The sequence below is a fragment of the Oenanthe melanoleuca genome, chromosome 2 (assembly GCF_029582105.1).
Source record: "Oenanthe melanoleuca isolate GR-GAL-2019-014 chromosome 2, OMel1.0, whole genome shotgun sequence".
Taxonomy (NCBI): Eukaryota; Metazoa; Chordata; class Aves; order Passeriformes; family Muscicapidae; genus Oenanthe; species Oenanthe melanoleuca.
The window spans coordinates 57347569-57370046 of record NC_079335.1 but is presented as its reverse complement, the minus strand read 5'-3'; the positions used below and the strand labels follow the sequence as shown (position 1 = coordinate 57370046).

General features: G+C 37.2%; 1 protein-coding gene across 2 annotated transcripts in view; it reads right to left on the bottom strand.

Moving 5' to 3' along the window:
• The window catches only part of ZNF407 (zinc finger protein 407), a 335277-nt gene that overhangs the window by 114666 nt on the left and 198133 nt on the right, over positions 1–22478 (bottom strand). For both annotated transcript variants that reach the window (XM_056482799.1, XM_056482800.1), the window contains exons 6-7: positions 19143–19226; positions 10789–10909 (exon numbers count right to left, since the gene is read on the bottom strand). In XM_056482799.1, coding sequence (XP_056338774.1) covers positions 10789–10909; positions 19143–19226 — 205 coding nt within the window. The remainder of the gene's footprint in view (positions 1–10788; positions 10910–19142; positions 19227–22478) is intronic.

Below are 22478 nucleotides of genomic sequence, written 5' to 3'. Positions count from 1 at the left end.
ACTTTTAAAAAGGACCTATCCAGACAACTTGCAACAAACAGTTAATTTGGGACTCAATTCTTTGACACACGAGCATTGTAGCAACTGAAGCACGATTTCCATGTTTACTAAATCTCCCAATGCATCTATGCAGCAACAACAGCTCCCCAAGATGTTCCTTCAGGATATCCCCAACCAAGAGAAAAGAGTTATTCTGGGTGGTGAGGCTAGATTGCAAGAGAGAAGAATGCATGACAGCTGAATTTTGCCTGACTGGTCCTCTGTGATTTTTTTTTCACTGCTCATCCACGTCTTTGAGGAAACATGAACTTAATTTATCTCAGCAGCTACTACAGGGTGTCAGTTTTCACCAAAACTGGCCAACAGCTTAAAAAGTTATTAAAGAAAAGGGTGAAAGATGGATGGATGGGCTGGCACAAGTCTCACAACAAGTTAGGGACAGAAGGCTAAAAAACAATCCTCGAACTGATTTTAAAAAACTGCCTTTCTGAACTAGATACATCTTTTTTCCTGAAACAAAAACAAATTGCTAACAGCTTTTTATATGTTAAAATACCCATATAAGAGTCATCCAAAAATTGCTAATAGAAATGGTTCTCTGTACTTTAAAAAGAGTTTGTTAAAAAAATATCTGAAATATTATATTTTTCTAATGAAACACAATCAGAACTTAAGAATTTATTTTAATAGTTAAAATATCTTCTACAACTTTGAAGTGGTTCTAGGTATTGTTTGCGCTTTAGATTGTGCATACAAAATTTCAACAGAAATGATTTGAAGAAGCTCAGTATGAGAAGCATTCCACATGGGATTTGCAGCAGAATAAATGATGTCCCATGCTACAGTTGTTAGAATCCATAATCTTCTTGAATGGGGATTGAAGGAGCATGCACAAAAGTTATAAACATAAAACAATAAATACTATATTTTAAGGGGTATTAGCAGTATCACAATGAACCACAGGATGATGTTCAGGCAGTTTATGATGTTGGTAGAGCCACTTGATGTGTTTACAGGATGAAAACACAAATAGTTTTAGAATATTATGAAGTGAAGAGTTTCTAGTTGTGTGTGTTTTAAATGATAACATTACTAAAAATATAAAAAGATAGCAATGCTGAAGAACACCAGGGGAAGTACTACTTTAAAGCATTGTCTAAAAATGTGGTTATATGGGTATGGACCTATATTCCAGGAACCACAGTGAGCTGGGCAGTTTGCTTAAGTGGAAGGAAAAAAACCTGTGCACTTACAGAAGGAGGTGGGAAAACATAAGGAATGTCTCCACTCCAATCCCCGGGCCCATGGGGGTGGGTGAAAGGAGAACAGCTTGTTCCATTGCATTAGGCACACTAAGCATCAGCACAGCTAACTTGCTGAGAAGATGATGAGGAGTGCTGTACTGACCTCATCTTTTCTCTGAAGACACAAAGTAAGAAGTAGCTTTGACCTGACACATCCAAGAATGCAGAGCAACCTTTTGTTCGTATATATTTTCTTCCCTTATTTCCTTTTCCATTATTAAAAGAGCACATTTTGAAATACATTAAAAGAAAAAAAAAATATATATAAAAAAAAGAAAGATAACATGAGAGTAGCAATCCATCACTTGTAATAACAAAATTGAGTGCTTTATATGCTGGTTATTCCCTAAGAAGTCTCAGCTGTATCTATGGCTGTTATTCAGACCTAAACAGGCCTAGCAAAACCACAAAGATCATCCCAACCAGGGACAAAGTAGCTGCAATAAGCAACTTAATAAGTTGTAACAGGCTCCTCTTCAGATTGTCTTTGAAAGTAAACCCTCAAGGGAAATAGGGATCCCTGATACAAGATTTAGGAGAATAGAGTACCATACAACAAAGACTGCAAAATGGTTTTAGGGCAGGTGAGCTGTTGTATAGCAAATGGCCTGTCTTCCTTATGTCACATTTCCTATGGAGAATGCACCACCTTCTCCCAGCTGCTCAGGAAGGAGAAAAGGCAACAATACAAACCTTGAGACAAGCTCTCCCTGATACTGGCCAATACTAAGCAGCAACTTTGAACCCACATGTTCAAAGCAACATCTTTGGAACTCTGAGCTCCCAAATCTCTAATGCCTCTCCTTCCAAAGGAGAAAGCAGAGGTTCTCAGATATGAGCTTTCAGCCCACAGGGGTTCCCCACAACACTGGGAAGAGGATGTCCAGGAGCCCCAGACTCCCAACCCCCAGGTGCTGATGCTGCTCCCACTCTCAGTCCCACCATATCATACTGTGGTGCCTGGCAAACAGCCTCCAGCCACACTGCACAGGTGCCAGCCTGGTGTGTCCAACCCACACTTCCACTCCAGAGGGGGGAACCCTGTGCTGGTGACAGAGGCTTTTAGTACCTGAGTTCCCAAAGTGACCAACATACCATTCCAGGAGAAGGGACAAGGGCAACTCTGTTGGAATGTACAAGAAATTTTATTTAGCTTTAAAAAATCAGGAATTTCTAACAATGCCATATTTATCTGGAAAATTGCTCACCATTTCTAATGCATTTAAAGTATTTAAGTAGCAAGATTTTCTCAAACACAAAAGCTCTTTTCTTTCATTCTTTCACTTTCTATTCAGCAATTCTTTTATCTCATTTTCATCAGACTTTAAGCAGAAAAAAAACCTCTCCCTTTCTTCCCCTTGCACTAGCAGACAGTTGTATGGAACTTCGGAACTGAATTTGCTTTCTGTCGCTTTCCCAGACTTTAATCTGTTTTGTATGTCACATGTGAAGGAGGAAGAGGCAAAGTTGTCACAAAGACAGCATTAACACAGGAACTTGTTTTACATGGTAGCAGCCATATAGCCTGGAGAATAAACCCCAGGCAACACAACAGGCTCGTGTCCATCAGTTTCATCTTGGAGACCTGTAATGCAACCAAAGTATTTTCAGATGCTAACTACCTGCCACATAGTTAGATGGTAGCTAGCAGCACTAATACTAATACTAATACTAATACTAATACTAATACTAATACTAGTAATAATTCCTTGTAGATTTCATCACCCCCAAAGATAGCTTTGGCCCGTTTATAATGACTGGACTGGGGTTTAAGGAATGGCAAAAGAAACAAACAAATTAATTCTTTTATTCTCTCTAACAGACAAGAACAAAGAAAACATATATGGTTGTTTTAGTTGTTTTTAAAATATGTTTTACACAAAAGGTTCACATTAATTAAGCTGTGATGCCAATGATTATTTTTAGATCAAACCATTCTAAAAAATGGAAGTTTATTTGTAGACATAAAAGATCTTCACTGCACTTTTTTATCAGAAGAACAGGAAATTACAAGTCTTTTTGCTACTAGAAGCTGTATTAAGACCATAGCATAGCTGTTTTGTCTTGAGCTTGGTACTAAAATTTTATTTACTATCAAAATACAACATACTTAAGATTATTTTAATTTGAAATACATGCTGGTGTTTCAGATTGATAAACATGAATTAAGTTTATATTAGATATAAATATACATGTATTTATGATAATGCATTTATGCTCTTTAAGAAAGAGGAATAGATAAGACAGTGATGATTACATATGATAGCAAAAAAGAAGTGTGAGGACAGAGAGAAGATAAAATGTGATAAAAGAATACATTAGTTACATTAATCTGTCCACTGCATGAAGTGGTCTTATTTCCTAGACACCAAATACTTCAAGGTTTTGGGTTAAGTGTCTTGGACACTGATTCAGAATAAACAGCAGGGAAGAGGATGCCTAAGAAACATTTAGGGACAAAGCCTAAATTGAACAGTAAGGGAAAGACAGTGACTACTGAAAGAAATCAGGAGACTGACAATGTTTTTTCAGTACTTAAATCGAAGTGTGAACAAATTACTAAGTGCTGGCCTACAATCACGACAAGCTGTAACAGACAGATCCTAAGACCAGATATTATTTTTTACATTGATATCAAAATGACTTCAAGTCTTAGTAATATTAAACTCAGCAGTCTCCTTTGAGTAATTCAGCACAGCATTTAGGCTTAAATAGACCCCTTAAAAGTTGTTCTTCAAAGGACTTAATCCAAAATGACACCAGAATAGTACTATCAGAGCTCACAATTGCATCACCACTTGGGCAGATCCTTAAAATCCCAAGTTTAATGTTAGTATAAGAATCACAGACTCATTGAATGAAAAAGGCAATTTTTAATTCCTCTTTCTTAGAATGGCAACAGGGAAAAAATTTGTAGGAAGAAAGAAGGAAAAGAAAGGAAAAGGAAGGAAAAGGAAGGAAAAGGAAGGAAAAGGGAGGGAGGGAGGGAGGGAGGGAGGGAGGGAGGGAAGGAAGGAAGGAAGGAAGGAAGGAAGGAAGGAAGGAAGGAAGGAAGGAAGGAAGGAAGGAAGGAAGGAAGGAAGGAAGGAAGGAAACATTAAAAGAGTCTCATGGAATTATTAATTTCCTTAACAAGTATTAGTCATTAAAATTAGTAAGTCCATACTACTCTTCTACCAAGTAGAGTGCATTTACTGTGCTATTAATTCCACATACAGAATGCGGAGGACCTCATAAAATGATTACAGTATCTCATGCTGTGCCAAGGCCACTTAACATGGCACCTTCCCTGTGGACCACAGTCACCAAGTCTACACATGCCAATGCACACGTGTGTGCTCATTCACCTCTCTATTCCTAATAGACAATCGTGTTTCCTGGTACAAACACATTCTCTTAAGCACTCCATGCAGTGACATTGGACAGGGACAGCTCTGAGAGAGGAAGCCTAAGTTCTTTTATACACTGCCACCAATGACTGTCCAAAATTGCAGAGAGACAGCTTCTTAGTCAGTGCAGACGGCACAGACACGTCGGAGCAAGGGTCACATCACTGCTTGTGTGCTCTCGAGTTTGGAATGTTAGGAACTACATCTGGGTAAGCTGGTTGATCTGACAGCTGATCTGCATTGCGCACTGCTACAACACTGCATATTTTTATTCTGAGTTTACCACATAAACTATCTGCTATAACTTAGGTGAATAGAAGAGGTTTTATTAAGTAACAGAAATATTACAAAAGGGAATAATGCTGACCATTGTTTTGTATGCCATGTATTCACTAGAATAATTAAAGTGTTTTTGCAACTATATCTGAATTCTATTTCAGATTGTTTTTCTTTTAAAGACTTAAATGCTATGGCATATTTTATTTCAGATTAATAGAAACATTTCCAAGTATTTTATCTGAATGTTTATTAAAAACTAAGGGGGGAATAATATTCTGAGTTTTCATCTGGGAACTGTGCCCATGTACTGACAGAACGTCTGTCTAAACTTCTATCTTCATTTGTTTATAAGTCTGCTAGCACAAGGCAATGGATATCCTCAACTACTGCTGCTGAACACAACAGAAGCTGAAGTACTTCCTGAAGTCCCTGTTTGCTCTATTACATACATGCATTATTGTACATGCATGATTTTTTTTCCAATTCTGCCTTTGTGATATATATGTGTATATATATATGTGTTTTCCCATAGTGCAGTGCTGGTTGCCATCTGGAATCCTCATCATCCTATATAGTTGTATAACCTAGTTATTTCCTATACAGGCATATTAAACTTCACTGGTTACATTAATGTTTTAATGATAAATAAACTGTTTTCATAATTTTATGTAGAATTTGCCTTAACAGCCTTTCAGTTTTGCTATGAATTAGTATGTATTAGTATGTATTGTTACCTCATCTGTAAAGTAGTCCCTAGTTATCCTTGATATAACAAGGGAATAGTGCACAGCTGATGCAATCATACCTAAAAGTTATTGAATTCACCAAAATAAACAGAGAGAAAACACTTACTTTGCACATTCTTATGACTTAGGTGCAAATCCTGGAGTGTATTATAAACTGGTCTTTACAACCTATGAACAGATACTATAAGTCAGACCGAAATAGGAACTCCCTAGGGATGCTGTCCAAAAAAAGAAAAGTAGCCCCTGTGGAATAACTCCCCCTAAGTCATGCTGCTGCTGTTGCTGAAAATATGCAATGAATCCGTCTGCAATTGGAATTTCAGATGCCATAATCCTTTACAGAATGTTGTCTAATTATTTTATTATGCATAATAAATGTAAAATATTTATTTTAGCTTACATAATTATATTAAAAATGTATGCAATTTATTCTCAGTGTTGTAAGACATCCTTCACAAGTCATATACTTTATAGAAAGGAATGCATGCTGTTTTTCTGGCCTGGCTGTTTGTTTTATACAGCTTCTACACCTTCTTATCTATGGCTAAGGAATACCCCTGCACATTGCCGTCCATTCCCACACCACCACAGGTACTCCGTGCAAAATGAACCATACAGTGGAATCCCAGAGAAATGAAAATTATTTTCTTTAATCACAGCAGAGGGGTAGCCTGAAGAACATTAACATAATATCAGTCCCACACTCTTGTGGTCAAAGTTGTAGCAATACTCTTTCTGCATCATGAAACATGTCAGTACTTCTCCTGAGGACTTTAATCCAACAAATTTGATCACGTGAGAAAAGCAGGGTTCTCTACATTTTGCATGTCCCCCTCCATCTAACTCAGATCCACTTCACTGAAACATCCCCCTCAAACACACCATGAACTTTAACTGCCTCAGAAGTTGTGATAGTTATATAGGAAGTCAGAACAAATGGGAGTCAAATTTAAAACTTTACATATGAATGCATAAGATTTCCCTTTCTTAGACACATGCACAAAACCAGTTTAGTTCTGAAAATGCTGTATATCTGCATCTTTAATTGTCATCATCAGACTTAGGGGAATTTTTCACTTCTGCGATCAGGTTAAATTCAGGTACCTAACTATGCTGCAGGTTTAGAAAGTCCATAGACTACACAACCAAAAGACTTAGAAACCTGTGTCACAGGTGCTGTTCATTTTCAGGATGCTATACAGCTCTTCAGTGCTTACTGTGCCCATTATCAAATGCAAACAGTATTGTTGTCAGTGTAACTCCAGGATGGTGCCATCTGAAAAGTTCAGCCACATAACACATCTTTTTTAAATGACTAGGAAATATAAAATAAGCATTGCATAAGTAATGGTGGTGCAGGGCCCTGTGAGACCAATTCTGTATTATAAGATTAGGTTGAACATTAATTAAAGGTGAATGAATATTTTTGTATGACAAAGCATATTGACTTAAGAATGGAGGGACCTGCTGTGTGATTTGAAAAAGTAAATGCAAAGGAAAATCATGCATATTTTTATCTAAATAGGGAAAACCTAAATTGAAAATCCAAATGTGAAAAATATGTAACCAAACATACAAGTAAATTTTTGTGTTTATGAATATTAAATTTTGCTTCCTCCTAAAGGATTTTTAAAACTAGACTGAAAATACAATTTCAAATTATACTTGTTACCGGAAGTCGCCATACTACTGTATCGAAAAGCAGGATCTCAATTTCTTTGTCATCAAAATACAAAAGATTTAGACAAAAATAAATATCAATGGTCACAGTAAAAAAACTAGAGATGGAAGGGAATATTTTTCCCAAGAATACTGAAGTACAAGTATAAGCATACACATACTATAGAGAATTTATAATTTGTGAGCTCAAAATGCTAAGTTAGTTTACTATTCCCTTCAGAAAACCACATCCATTCATGTCTTTTTCTAGTTAAGAAAAGAATGTCTCATGCTGTGTGTTATATAGGAAATAAATTGCCTTTTCTGTTTCATGCAGCCAAAATCACTCTTTTCCTCATAGTATCTTACAGCCGATTTCACTTCAGTTTCTAAGGTTTATAACAGTTCCTAAATTCAGATTAGTTTCTTCTAATAGCCCTTTTTCTGTACTTCTCGCCAGGGTCATCTAGTCGTTCACTCACTAGAATGGCACGAATTTTTGTAGGATGATTATTCACAGTTTCAGGCTGAGGAAGTGAAAAGCTTGAAGTCAAGAATCTCCAAGAATACTCTGAGCACCAATGAGCTGAATGGGAATAGTTTAAATATCCTGTACTTAGCCACTATTTTAATTCAAGTGTCTCAATCTACTTTATAGAACAGAGATCAGTTATCAATGAAAGGAAACTTTATATTAGCACTAACAAAACTTTCCTCCATGTCCCAGCACAAAAAGAGGAATACTCACCTCACTGAAAGTACAAGGCTCATTAAAGAGTCTGCAGTTGCCAAGCAACACTAAACAGCAACACATGAAATAGTCTGGATGAACTTAGAGTGCAAGGGCCGAGCTCATAGTATCACAATGAGACCTCAACCACTGGACATGGGGGTGAATTTTATCACTAGATCAGCAGATTTTAAAATTTCCATTTTAATGTTTTTTGTAGGTGACACTTGCAAGACCATCTGCTGAACTGGTACAAACAATATTATTTACAGAGTTGCTAATAACTTTCCTTTAAAAGAGAAATACTGGGTGAATTGACAAGAAGGCAACATGTGATTCCCTTAAAATTGCAGTTTAAAATGAAGAGAGAGGTAGATAGAGAGCAGAACATATACTTGCCAACAAGGCTGGCCAATATCCCAGGACTGTGGAAACTGGCAGGCACAAGCGGGACTGCAGAGCTAATAAACACAGCAGCCCCTCTATGGGCTCCTCTGCAGCTACACAGAGTGCCTCACTGCCTCTATGAGCTTGCAGCAGCAGCAGCAGCATAGCTCTGGTTCCTGCATCCCTACCAGATGTTTTTCAGCTGAGCTTGGAACACATTTCCTCCAGAATCAAAGCTTCATCAGCTGTTATCTGTAGAGATCAGCCTCCAAAGGTTAGGTCAAACTTGGCCTGTGAAGGATGGAAACTAACATTCTATTGTCATGAAACATTTATTTTTCAGTAACATAAAATCAAGGCATGCCCAGGTACTTCTTGTTAATCCTGAGAAAATACACTATGCTTGCATCTTCTCTTAATAACCTCCAGTATAATAAAATACTCCCAAAAAACTTGTTATTTCTTGGAATTTATATCACATACAGAAAACCCTTTAACCAAAGTAAAATGATCTCATGTCTCACTCAACAGAGTGCTGGGTTATGTATTTTGTCATTCTGAGTGAGGGAAGTACAGCCACTCATTGCATGTGTGTAACAAACCCCAAACTGATTCACATCTACAACACTCGCAGTCTCTCGGGTCTTCAAGCCAAGGAGCTCAAACCCACTGCAACCCACTTCTCATTACCTAGCTCTGTAATAAGACTATTCCTGCCAATTGGGGTAATTCAGTTAACGTGGATGACTGCAAGATTAAGAGCCCTAAAGCATACAGCATTAAAGACAGCACTTCTTTTACCTTCAATGCAGCACATCATGCCACACTAATGCTTATATGCTCTCACTTCACTCAACACAGACCTTTTAACATAACTGCTCTGACAAAAGAAAACCACCTCTTACTCCTAGATGACTTACTGAAGCTGACAAAACCGCTCCTACTTATATATAAAGAAAAATACAAAGAAACAGGGACACTCTTAAGGTAGAAGCATAGAAACATAGCCCTCCTCCCCCTGAGTTTATCAAATTCAGTTCCCTGCAATTCTAGAGTGTGATTTAATGGGTGCTCAGTACAGAAGAGTTCACAGAACATTTGCCCCACACAAACAAAACAATGCAATGAGAAGTTTTGTACAGAAAATGTGTGACCACTGCAGAAGCTTTCTGTACAAGAGTTTTTTCTAAAGTAACTCATAAATAGCAAGAAAACAGATATTATGAAAGCAGATAGGCTTCATTATATAGTCTTGCTTTAGGAAATAACATTAGGAAATAACATTAAAACTTATACTAAAGGAACATTACAGTTGTACGTTCATTATGAAAAGAAAATAAAAAATGCTATAGGAGTATAATCAAATGTTTAACTTTCCTTTCTTGTGTGCATGCATCAAAACACATACATCTAATCATATGCCATATATCAGATATAATGCTAATTTTTAAAAACTTTTCGAACATCAATTCTTGCAAATTGCCCTTAAAATACTTCTATGGATTCCTTTATGGCACACATAGACTAGTCACCTCATTGCAAGTTATTAAAAGTATTTAAGAATGCAGAAGAAGTGTATTTAAGAGTAAAGATGCACTTAAGAAGCAATATGAGATCATTAAATAAGTAGTCTATAACAAACCAAAGACCCAGGCGATAAGCAACAGAAGTAATCTTCATTGTTCAATCATGTGATTCTTTTAAAATTTAATCTACTGCCCTACCATGGGGATGAGTTTTAGTGGTGTAACATGGGAGGCTTTGCCATGCAACCAACCCTACGGCAATTCTCATCCAAACACCCTGGCTAGCAAGGAAAAGGAAAAAACAAGAATTCTGAAGAACTGTAACTACCTCAAGTTGCTTCCAGTTCTAACAAGTGCCTGGCGAGTATTTAGGCTGGTAAGCCTTTTAAAGAACTTTTCCTTTCTTGGTGAAATGGTTGCAACTCAACCGAGAAAAATTTCAAAACCGCAACTGATTTGAAAAGGCAATGCAGATAAGCAACCTCACCACGGAGAATTCCAACAGACACTGGAGCAGCTGTGAAACAAACACTCAACATTAGCACTGTAGTGTTACCACTAAAAGGTTTCCCATCATTTGTTTTTCTTTATAAAGTAATACCTAAATACTGAAGACTAAGTTTTTAAATTTAGCTCCTAATTTAATATGCAATTACTTCTGCCCTGATGGTGTTTTAATGGCAATATATTTTTATTGGTGACTTCAAATGAACCTCATCTGATCACCTTAACCCTTCTCTCATCATGCTTTAGTTAATGACTCATTACCTGTAGTCACACCAGGGACATCTGTAAGGCTTTTCTCCAGTATGGACACGCTTATGTCGTGTCAGATGCGACTGTGTTGTGGAAGCAAAGTTGCACTCATCACATTTGAATGGTTTCTCTCCTAGAAGGTGACAAGAGAAGATTATCAGTTTTCATTTACAGAAAAGGAAGACAAGCCCAAATTTCTGGCATATCCCTTGAGACAGCTTTTAGCCCATGTACATATAGCAAGCACAAATACAACATAGATTTCCAAATACAGTGCATTAATTGCAAAATATAACAGAAACACAGTATCCAGTAGTCAGTATCAACTGACTTCCCACATGGAACTACACAGCAGCAAAAAGGAGGAGAAAGAACTGAAGCACTGAAACAGTGACCTTGTTACTGGGTCTCATTCCATGAAAATGCCATAACCAGGTGACAGGCATTCCTCTCACACTACATTTTCCCTTCAATCTGGGCCAAGAACAGCCCCAAAAGCATCACTCGGGAAGGCCGAAGGTGAAAAATCACACTGATGCTCGTATTCAGCACCTACTCAGAAAGTAATATCTCCAGGTGAAAAGTGTCTTTGTTTTCATCTCTGACCTAAATTTTTAATGTTATCCTTTAAATAACATAAATAAACTGGGACTGAGAATATGAACCAGAACTCTCTGCTCCATTCCCCCATCTTGCCTGCTAGTCTTCTGCCCTTGTGAATATTTTCTGAACAGTAGACCAATTTTCAGCAGAAGGACTTGAAAGGTTAATGAAAATAAAGCAAAAACAAACACCAACTACTAAACTTAAACTAGGACAGTATTTTCAGATGATAAAATTCAATCTCTGCTGAATCTGCAGCCGCACTGAAAATTTCTTAAGGACTACTAAGTGAAGAAAGGTAAAAATCTTTAGTGTCTAAGTCGCTATATAAAAAGAGTATTTTCCTTCTAGTGGAGGGCTCTACTCCTTAGAAGATATTAAGATAAAACTTCATGACAGATACACACACAATGATGACTAGCTAAGACACCTGTATCCCATTTTTCCAACTGGTTGTCACAGAAATATTTTGTGGGGCTTACAGGTAAATAGAGTTACCATTTAGGGAGGAAAAAGGTTTTCCATTGTACGGAGAAGCCAAGAGTCAGCTCCTAACTTAGGTGAACTTCACTGTAGTGTGCAAGCCTTCCAAAGTATTTTTCCAAAATGACATAAGGAATCAACATCCCTGACTCAAGAAGTCAGGATAAAACTGCTAGAGACAGACATGTGCCTTGTAGACTGTTCAGAGATCTAGAACAGACAGTTTCAAATTGAACTCTAAGCCTATTAGCAGGTATAATTTGAAGTTTTTCAGAGTGACAGAAGACATACCACCAGCATAAGGCTATCAGTAAGGGTGGCCTTTTCCAGTCAGTAGCAAATGGCAATGCCTCCAAGACAATTTTTCAAGCTGCTTACAAAAGGAGACACTGAAGATTTTGAAACAGACTTTGCCAGAATTCTGAGAACAGAGAGAAATATGCCTTTTTTCATTCTTGGGGATTGCTGGGGTTTTTCCTCCCAAGGGAAGAAGATACACAATGCCCTCAAGGCTTGAAAAACCCCTAATGCTGGATGGAAAGACAACAGAGCAGCTTCTGAAAGCTCCATAAAGAGTTGGAATAATTGCTTTTAGCAGCTGTGAGAGAGAATACCAGCCAATGATTTTCATGTATTGTTTCATGGGACAAGGAAAGGTGAAGGGGCAGGACACAAAGCTGAAGCCTCTATGCTGGACAAATTGAGACTGCTAGGAAGTATGTCTTTCCTGCCCCAAATGGGGTTTTCTTGTCAGACCCTGACACTTTGCTCTGGAGAAGCTGATTCTCCCAGCAGCTTGCATGGTAGTGGCTGCTGCTTCAATTAAACTCTCTGGGAGGCCAGAGACTCCCTAGCAACGTAACCTATTCTTGAACTGAAGATTTCCTGTTCTGATTTATTTTATCATCCAGCATTAAAGAAGATAGCAACATTTTCAAGCCTAAGTAGTTAAGCCACAGGTATTTTAGATAACATACATACTTATATTAACTGCTTTCATTTAAAATGCAGTAGAACCTTGCCAACTTGCCCACTTGTAAAAAAAAAGGCAGATCTGAATTGAAAGGAGATTTTCAGTTTGCCATTCAGGGGAAAATGGATCAAGTAAAGGTTTTCTGCTGTGCCAGGGTAGGGCCAATGGGGCTGAGAGCCGAGGGAGGGCCCGTTGAAGCCAGGAGGGCTTGCAAATTCCATCGTGACTGTAAGAAAAATGATAATCCTTGCCCACTGCTCCAGGAAGTTTCTCCTTAGGAAATCCTTGTGGCTAACTGTTCCTGTCAAGTAGACTAAGTGTAAATCTCACCTGACAGAAAATACATCACAGCAGCACCACACAACAAAAGCCATCTAAATGGGGAGGAAAAAAGACAGCCTAGCACAGCCTGTAATTCTTAGCAGCTGTACACATGAAACAGTATTTTTATGGAAAATTAACCAGGTTAATTAGTACAGTTGAAAAAAACCTAAAACTAGGTATTTCTTTAGGTTGGGTGACACATGAAGAGCATATTAGCTACAAGAGTACTTTTATTTATTTGTTTATTTATTAAAGTTTTACACAGAGCTACTGACTTAAAAATTTTTTGTCTTCCCTATCTATGGGCCAGGATGCTTCTAATTAGTCTTTGTGTCCCAGTTTTACTTCCACCCTTCTTGCCCCCAGACATTTCAGGCAATAAATGTAATTCTTTTAATCCGTGGTGCCATTAAAAATTCCAAGGACTCTTGTTCACCCCCAGTTAAGGCTCTAATTCATACAAAATTAAAATTATATAAATAAAAGTATCAGTATTGACAGTATTTTTTTAAACCACAGTTTGTAATAACTTCAAAATAGTGTATCCATAATGGCAAAGTCTACATATTTAAAGACCAATAAAGGTAAAATAAATGAAATCACCCCCGCCATTACAATTACGAAGACTTGTCTGTGTCTCACTATCTCTACCTTTACCTCTACCAATAACAATCCCATAAAAAAAAGATAGGTGCCCCAGAATGATTCAGTGGTCAACAAGCTCCATAGGGGAAGAAAATGGACACACATTCCAAGATCAACCCCTCTTTATGGGGGTTTACTTTGCTCTTAAAGTAAGCTTTTTAAAAAAGCTGTATTTCTTGACCACATTACAGGATTACAAAAAATTGGCTTTGCATTTTTGACAATACAGCAACCAGCTTCTGAAGTGCATCTGTTGTTTTCTGACATGGAAAATTTGAGCTCCAACAAGCAAAAATTGTGAAAGAAAATGACAAAACAGCCAATTCATAGGGAGCACTAGTATAAATACAGTTATTAAAGCTGCTGCTAATCAGTAACTGAAGTTTTTTTTTTCTTTTTCTCTTGCTACTGGACAATTTCTCTTAGGTAGGGAGAAAGTTTTTAAAGCCCAGGTTCTTGGTGTCTTTGCTGGTCAAATGTTTGCTATAATCAATTTGTCAATCTGCTGCAAATGTTGGTGTAACTAGAAAAAGGGAAAACAACAAAGGTGTTCTTCAAATTTCATCTCTTTTGCTGAAAAGAGCAATAAGTCTTCTTACTGTGCTGCATTTCTTGTGGTACTCAATATTATAATTTTTTTAAGCTGTGGTGGGGAAGTTGAAGGGAAGAGGCTACATTATACATTAAATTCAACGCCGAGTAATGTAACTACACATTAAAGTCAAAGAGCAGTTCACATGAGAAATAGAAACACAAAGTGAGTCACTCATCTGGATAAAAACACATATATTATTAAATTTTCTTTCTTTATTACATTGACCTATAAATGTCTTGAGAAGTGCAAGACTGAAATGAGTGAGCAGAAGCAATCATACAAACAGTGCTCTGTATGATATAAGCTACCACCTCCAAAAATGCATGAAAATACTTGAACAAAGACACGAATTCCTTAAGCAGTTCCATGGGTTCATGGTGACTGCCACAGAAGTGCACAGTCAGTGCACAGTAAGTGTAGTTACCCACTAACACCTTACAACTGTGATACTTCTATCATCCCTGGGAAGATCCCACCACAACCAACACATGGGAAGTAAATGCAGACTGTCAATGTGTAGAAGATGAGGATAGGGTTTTTGCAATTTGCTGGAGTACTAACCAACATTAAAAAAGGGATTTCATGCAAGAGAACAGAGGCTGTGACTGATCAGCACTGTTGGACTGAGACAGCTACTATAGCACAAAATGGAAGTTTACTGGGAAACAGAAGAATGGGCAAACAAAGGAGGTGAGCAGAACAGTAAGAGCAAGAACATAAAGAAAAGACATTTGAAAATTATTAATTGTTTCCATGTTTTCATTTCAAGCCAGAAATAATTATTCTTGCTTGTTTCTTCTCTCTTATGCAATTTCCTAGTTGATCATGATTAAGGCAAAATATTTAAATTATCTGATATTATATGCTTCTTGTATGTGTGTGTGTGTGTGTGTTTATTTTTGGTGGTTGATTTAGAGGTTATTTACCCTTTTTTGTTACAAAATTCAGGTAATCGTTTAATTCTTCGTGCTGTACAACTTTTGCTAAATCCAGAAAAAATTATCTTCAGGAAGATTTTCTTACTGATACAATACTGGAACAGACTATGAATCAAAAAAACTTGCTTCAGGATGCCTCAAAACACAAAATCTTTTCCTCCCAGCCTTGTTGAGACACCAGAACTATGGCATCTAAGTTCCTGTAGCACTGCAAACTATCCCTTATTTACCACAGAGCACCAGCTGATACTGTGAGCAGCCCAAGTTCCTTAAGACAGTTTATCACAGCCCAGGCAGCCACAAGTGCCTATTGTAAAGCATTTGGCAGACAGAGATGTAAGTATTCCTTTCAGTGTGATAAAATTCTGGTCAAACTCTGGACCACTCCTTAAGCTGCCATTGCTTCAGTTCGCAAAATAAAAGTTTAGGCCATGGATATTTACATTGTCAGTGAAAGACTTTCAGAATACCAGAGGCAGATTCTTGCAGAATAGGAGTAGAAGAAGGTACACTCAGGTCATAATAATGTTGGAAAATCTTCCCAGGACAAAATCAGCCAACGACTTTGCTTATTCTCTGTCCAAAGTGTACTTTTCTCATAGGACCAGGCCATCATTAAGGACATGAAATATTTAAAAGAGAATAAAAACATCAACTGGTAAAATACCAGGAATTTCTTGGCAGATCAAATTATTTGCTCCTTCTTTACAGTTGAGAAGGCCTATATCAAGAAAATCTTTATACAGATGAATCATGTTTCAAAATATATTAAGCACTAAACTTTTTCAAGTCTTAAAACTAATGTTTTTTTCTTTCAGTTTAACATTGCTGTACTTCTTTTCATTCAAAATCAAAAACATCTCTTCAAGGGATAACATCCTATTTACCAAACTGGTCTATAGAGTTTGCTGCAAGAGTAACTGAGGGCCAGATTCTGCAAGCTTTTTTTACACCAAGTTATACTTCATGCCTCCTATAATATTTCCAAATAAAATGCATCTTTCCCAAGATAAAGGCATTTCTCCAGGTAAAAAGACAGAATCTCATATAAAAAGAGAATAACAGAGTAAGAAATATCAGAATAAAGAGTTTCAACAGTCTAAGTGGCTGGTCCTACAGCCAGTCTTCCCTTGTGTCAAATCTCTACCAGCAGCTGAACACTTCTCTGGGGTGTCAGGACATCTCAGTCCTTGAGGCTGGGACGAGAGGAGACTTGTCAAGTTGGTTAAGACTCCTTAACTACATGTGAGGATTTGTTCATATGCCCTTGAACTGTGGGCCTCTGACAGGTGATAGAAGTAAGTCTTGGATAGAAAGATGTTCTGTGTCAGCCCCCTAGACAGCTTGTATTACAGTAGGGAATAATTTAAGCCATTTAGACTATTTTTGATACCTATCCCTTTCAAACCTGATTGTAATTTGCTTTGGCATTCTGCTTTGGGAAAATTGTGTCAATCTGGGACAGAGAAAAAAAAAGGTACAAAGAAAGGTACAAGGAGGAGTGCATGCAGCTAATGACTGAGATAAAGTTGAGCAGTGGATGAAAATACAATGGAACCCATGTAAGTGCAACAATGCTAGCAAAGGTGGATTGTGTCATTCTCCTTGAAACAAATAGAAGGTACAGATAATTTTTCTGCTAAAGAATCATCTCTGATTGTTTGTGCCACAGAGGCAGATAAATGCCAAAAAGATAGATCCCTGTGCCTCTGAGATACTGTCCTATATAGTATAAAGTTAATAGCAAAGTAATAACGAGCCTCCAGTCCTGACATAAAATATAAAGTTATGCTTGCTAGATGCAAGCCTCATGATCTATAACCTGTAAATCCCTGTGATCATAGCACAAGAAGCCTCTACCACACTGGCAAAAGAAGGGCAAAAATGCCTTCAGAAACCTGGACAGCTTTTCACCAGGAGTACACCATATTTTCAGCCTAATTTTGCAGATAAATCAGGAAATAAAATAGTTTTTCTCTTGGCTGGTGGCCTAATAATACAATATATATTTATTTGATGATAAGGGCTTATATTTCTGAGAAATTAGATCTGCACTCACATAATAGGTACAGACAAGAAGGGAAAATACAAGAATTTGCATTTGTTCTACATCCCTATCCTGAAACAACTATTCAATATTTGTGTGGCTGCATTGACTATGAATCCTAGGTACATGCAAGATCCCAATGTGTCACAAAGCAGGGAAATGACAAACAGAAGGCATTTCCCATCCTCTTGATAAAAATGATTTATTTTTTTTGCTGAAGAATTTATTCATTAAATAATCAATTAATTTCTTAGCCTATATTTGTTAAACTTGTGCCAAAGTGAAAATTCTTCAAAGCTCCAGAAAAATGAAAACTTGCATTACAACTGGAGCATATATCTTCTGTTCCAGCAGTAATTGCTCACATTGTCATTCAGAGTGTAATAATAAGATAATTTATTATATTTACCAAATTACTTTTATTGGTCACTTGAAAAATACAAACTTTGCAGTGAATGGGAAATCACTGTGGCAGTATTCTTCCAGAAATTTATGTTTCTTGTTATTAGAAAAAAAAAACCTGAAAGTAGGATTACTAACTAGACTTGCAAGGAAATTTTGGCCTTGAATACATATGTATTTTTTAGAGCTTATCTGTTTCAAGATAATGCCTGACCAGCACTGAAAACCCCTTTTTGAAAGCATCAGAATCTCCTCCAAATATGGTTGCTTTAAATAAACTGAAAACAGGGTGGGAAGAATGGCTTCAGGCTCTCAAGAAAGAGAGTAGCTGCTCTCCAGGAAATTACACATTTAGATGGTATATGTCCTGAATGAAGATTAGTTTATACAAGGACATAATAAAATCTCCCACTGTGATTCCTTTACAAAATCCATGGAAAATTCATGATGTAACAACTATAGCTTCTCATTTGTTAGCCATTTCTTTCCACTGTACATTAGACAATGGTCACTTAACTCACACAGCAATTCCTGATGATATTACATTATCCTCATGATAGTCAGTAAAACAAAAAAACTACAGTGGCTTAAATAGCAACACTTCTACGTCTGTTTGAACAAAATCTATTCAAATAATCAGACACTTACATGGAACTACTAAAAAGCACAATTAAGGTAGAATGTATTAATAAATGTTTAATACTTACACTTTTTCTGGTCTTCTGAAACTAAGAACCAATTTAATTTTGTCTGATATTAAAATTTTATAACCATGTGGTAGGAAAGCTTTACTAATTCTGGGAGAGAAATCTTGTTTTACATGCCAGCCATGTGGTAACTCTTAAAGTTGCACCTATTAATTACAAACTATCTTAAAATTACGAAAGGGCAACTGAAACAACACTAGCTTTCAACTATGCTTCAGTCCAAAAAAAAAGGATTAATTTATATGTAGTCTCTAATTTTCACCCAGGGACATTCTAGCAGTCTCTTGCAAAATCTTCACAGTAGGTAATCTATTTGGGCCTTGGAAAAAAAATTAGTAGACTCAGTATTCATTGAAAGAAGAAAGGCAGTTTTCACAATTCTACTTCCTTCAGAAAGAAACCCAAAAAAACCCCAAACCCACCAAAAATAGCCCCCACTCCCCCCCAGGCAATTACTCAAACTCCCAGCTAACAGATTTGACACAGAGCCTGGGCAGAGCGATTTCGCAAAAACGAGGAAAGAGCAAAGCAAACAATGCGCCAGTGCATTATTTGTGCTGCAACGTGCTATTTGACTCGTGTTACTGCCCAGCGCAGAGGGACTCCCTTGCTGGGGAAAACAGCAAAGAGCAAAGACAGCTTTACTGACCTGTGTGCTGCCGCCGGTGCTTGGTGAGGGCATGGCGCGTCCCGCCGGCAAAGCCACAAAGGTCACAGAGGAACGACTTCTCGCCTGTTGCAACAATAAACAGATGAGGGACTGCGGAGGTCACAGATCATTAAAACATATCTATCAAGGCTTTCAGGGTTACTAATTCCTCCAATCAAATGTTTCCATGTAAATATGTCAAATGGGAATGAAATTACCACTGCGGTTTATTGACTGTGATAAAATCTGAAAAGCACCACTGAACATAATTACATACTTGTCAGACCCATAAAAATTAGCTTTATTATCAATGGAATGGTTTTGTACAACTTCATTTCTGTTAGATGTCTTCCAGATGGGGCTGCTTTATGCACTTGAACAGTTTTTATGCATATCCTGATTTTTTACAATTCCCATACATCTGGCCTTTCTGTGCTGAGCAAAGATTGCCTGGAAAAAAAAAGTTAATATACTGTATATATGATTCTGCTTAAATAAAATATATTTAATTTACTAACAAATTAAAGGTACTGAGAAATTTTCAACAGACTAGGTCCCAGTCATCTTTCGTTACCTTCTATTCATTAATAAGTATTAAATTATTTTCTTCAACACAAGAAGAATGCAGGCAACAATAAAAGCCAAATTATTCAGTACCAGTGGCAATTCAGCACTGTTTATGTTTCTAAAGTTTTCATGACATAAAGAAAACAGGTCTGGGGATTGCTACTGAAATTGCAGCAGAACTCACATTGCTCGTCTTCAAATTATAATTCTTCATTCCAAACCTCTGGACCAATTTGAGAGATTTTGGCAAGCTCAATACTCATTAAAAGTGTATAAATGCCCTCTTTTTAGCTTTGTTTTTTTTTTTTCAAAACAGAAGCTAGGTTCTTGCCCTGTTGCCTATAAATACAGTTTATCATTTCACAGCAGTATTTTTACTCAGTATATACTACCATGCACAGAAATCTCAGTCTATAAATGCCACATGGAAGGTCATTATGAATTAGTAACACTAACCTCAGGTATAGTCTCAATAACCTGAGATAAGACTGATTTTTTTTTTTTTTTTTTTTTAATAATTCCATTAGTAATTTGAAGCCAAATTGTCTCCTTTCACAGTAACAGCAGAGAGGGGGCTGGGGGGGCAATGATGCTGAATTCACTGAAACTACCAGTCTCCTTCCAACTCTTCCCCGTGGGGAAGGAAATTTCGTTCCTACAAAAGGCGGTGGGTTAAGAGGTCCAGTGTCAAATTACCAAGTCCTCCTGTGGAGACAGAAGGATGGAAACCTCCATGCTGTTCATTCCCACAAAGCCAGCACAGGAATACCCAGACTTTCTGGAAAGGCACAGTGACTCAGTTAACTTTGGATAGTGTTCACACAAGCAAGAGAGCACCTTGTGAGTGGGAGCTCCCAGGATCCTGAGCCTCACGGGGAGCAGCTGCCCTCTCCCACCACCACCTCCATGAGGTCTCTGGGGAACCCCAGCTCCTCACCCCAGCTGTGCAATTGAGGGAGTCCCTGGGCCCTGTGACACCAGGAGGAAAGCAATTCCAAAGTTTCCAGGGCAGCTTGAATCCTACCACCAAAATGGGATGACAAAAGAGCTGATAAACCTCTGCCATGTAGCAAGAATTTCACCCTTTTAGAAAAAGCAAATGGTGCATTGCTATTTTCTGCACCCAAATCTGGTCACGTAAAGCAGACTGATCATACAGGACTCCAAGCTTTTTGAAATTTTGGTCTGTTGATGAGAGTATCTCACAAGAGTAGCTAAGGTGCGAAATAACTCCAGTACGTCTTTTGGGAGTCAATTCCAGCAACCTGTTATTATAATTGAATCTAAAAAAAACATCAGAAAAAGCAGAACAGAAACCCATTCTCACTATCACATGAAGAATGTATTTGTGCTAAATGACGTAACAAAGCTTGAATTTTACTGCAAAATGTTTGTCAATATTATTATTGGTGAGGCTATGAATGATTGTTACACAGAGATTTCCATTAAGTCTCTTCCAGGCTTTTTTTAAAATTGCTTTATGACATTTTAAAAATCAGGATCTTCAGCATGTAGAACTTCAATTCATCAAAATATTGAAGAAAAGGAATAGAACGACTACACATAATGCTTAATTATAATTAAATATTAATTTAATTAATTAATCTAATTTAAGTATAAATCTTTCTAACTAGTAGTAATGCCTAACACCCCAGCATAAAATTCACACTTTAAAGTTAAATGCTGTACCATGCCTACCAAGAAATTTCTCATCATCTATACATTATCATGAATTAGTTCATGTTGTGTTTAATATCTAGGAGCAGACCTCAGTATGGCTTGCAGCTTCAAACACTAATGAGGACACACAGCACCTATAGCATCTTTGCAGACCCATGGATTTACTGGGTAGTCCATATTTGGGCCTTTGCAACAGCTTTTGAACCACAAAGAAATCATTCAAAATCAACCAAAGGCTTTAAAGTAGGGAAACTGATCCATCCTATAAAATAATTTGCCACTTAAATACTCCACACTCCTCTAGGTTGCATCTAGCAACTGTCATGTAGTCAGGGCTCTTGAGGGAGGCTTTGAATCTGAAAATGTGAGACTGGAGGAAATTTGGCTCCTGCTTTTTAAAATCAGGAAAGGTGCTGATGTGTCTGATTTTTTTGCAACATTAATTTTCAGGCATATTTATAAATTAATTACCTTATTTGTTGTATGTATCATGGTATATATACATATACAAATATCTCCAGAAACACAGAGAGGAAACTTCATCACTGTGACTTTAAGTTCAGTTGCACAGTATTTCCTAGCCCTGAAGCTTGATGGGAGATGAATCTCTTATATCTAGACATAATATTTCATTTGATTTTGAGCATGTAGTGATACATTGATGCATTTTACATTCTTCTGGATATGCTTAACAATTTCATCATTCCAATCTCAGAATTTGCGACTTTTTAACTTTTAGGAAAATGTAAAGGCAATATTTCACTTGCTGTACAGGGGGCTGATCTAACTTGCCATGTTTATATGATAGCAGAAATGCAATAGAAAATGGTCCCTTTCTTAACAACTTGAATTAGTTTCAAGTGTGCCATTTTGCATTCAAATGTAGAAAGACACGGAAACCAATCCTTTATTTTCTATTAGAAAACAGCCACTGTCCCCTATCTCTCATTATGGTGCAGACTACAAGACCTAACAACAAAAATCCATATTATTGATCTAGCCAAGTCTCCACAATTATTCTTTAGAAGGAAACGCCGACAATAAATTACATCTGCACTGGCTTTTCATCTGCTGTTCGATATAAGTGAT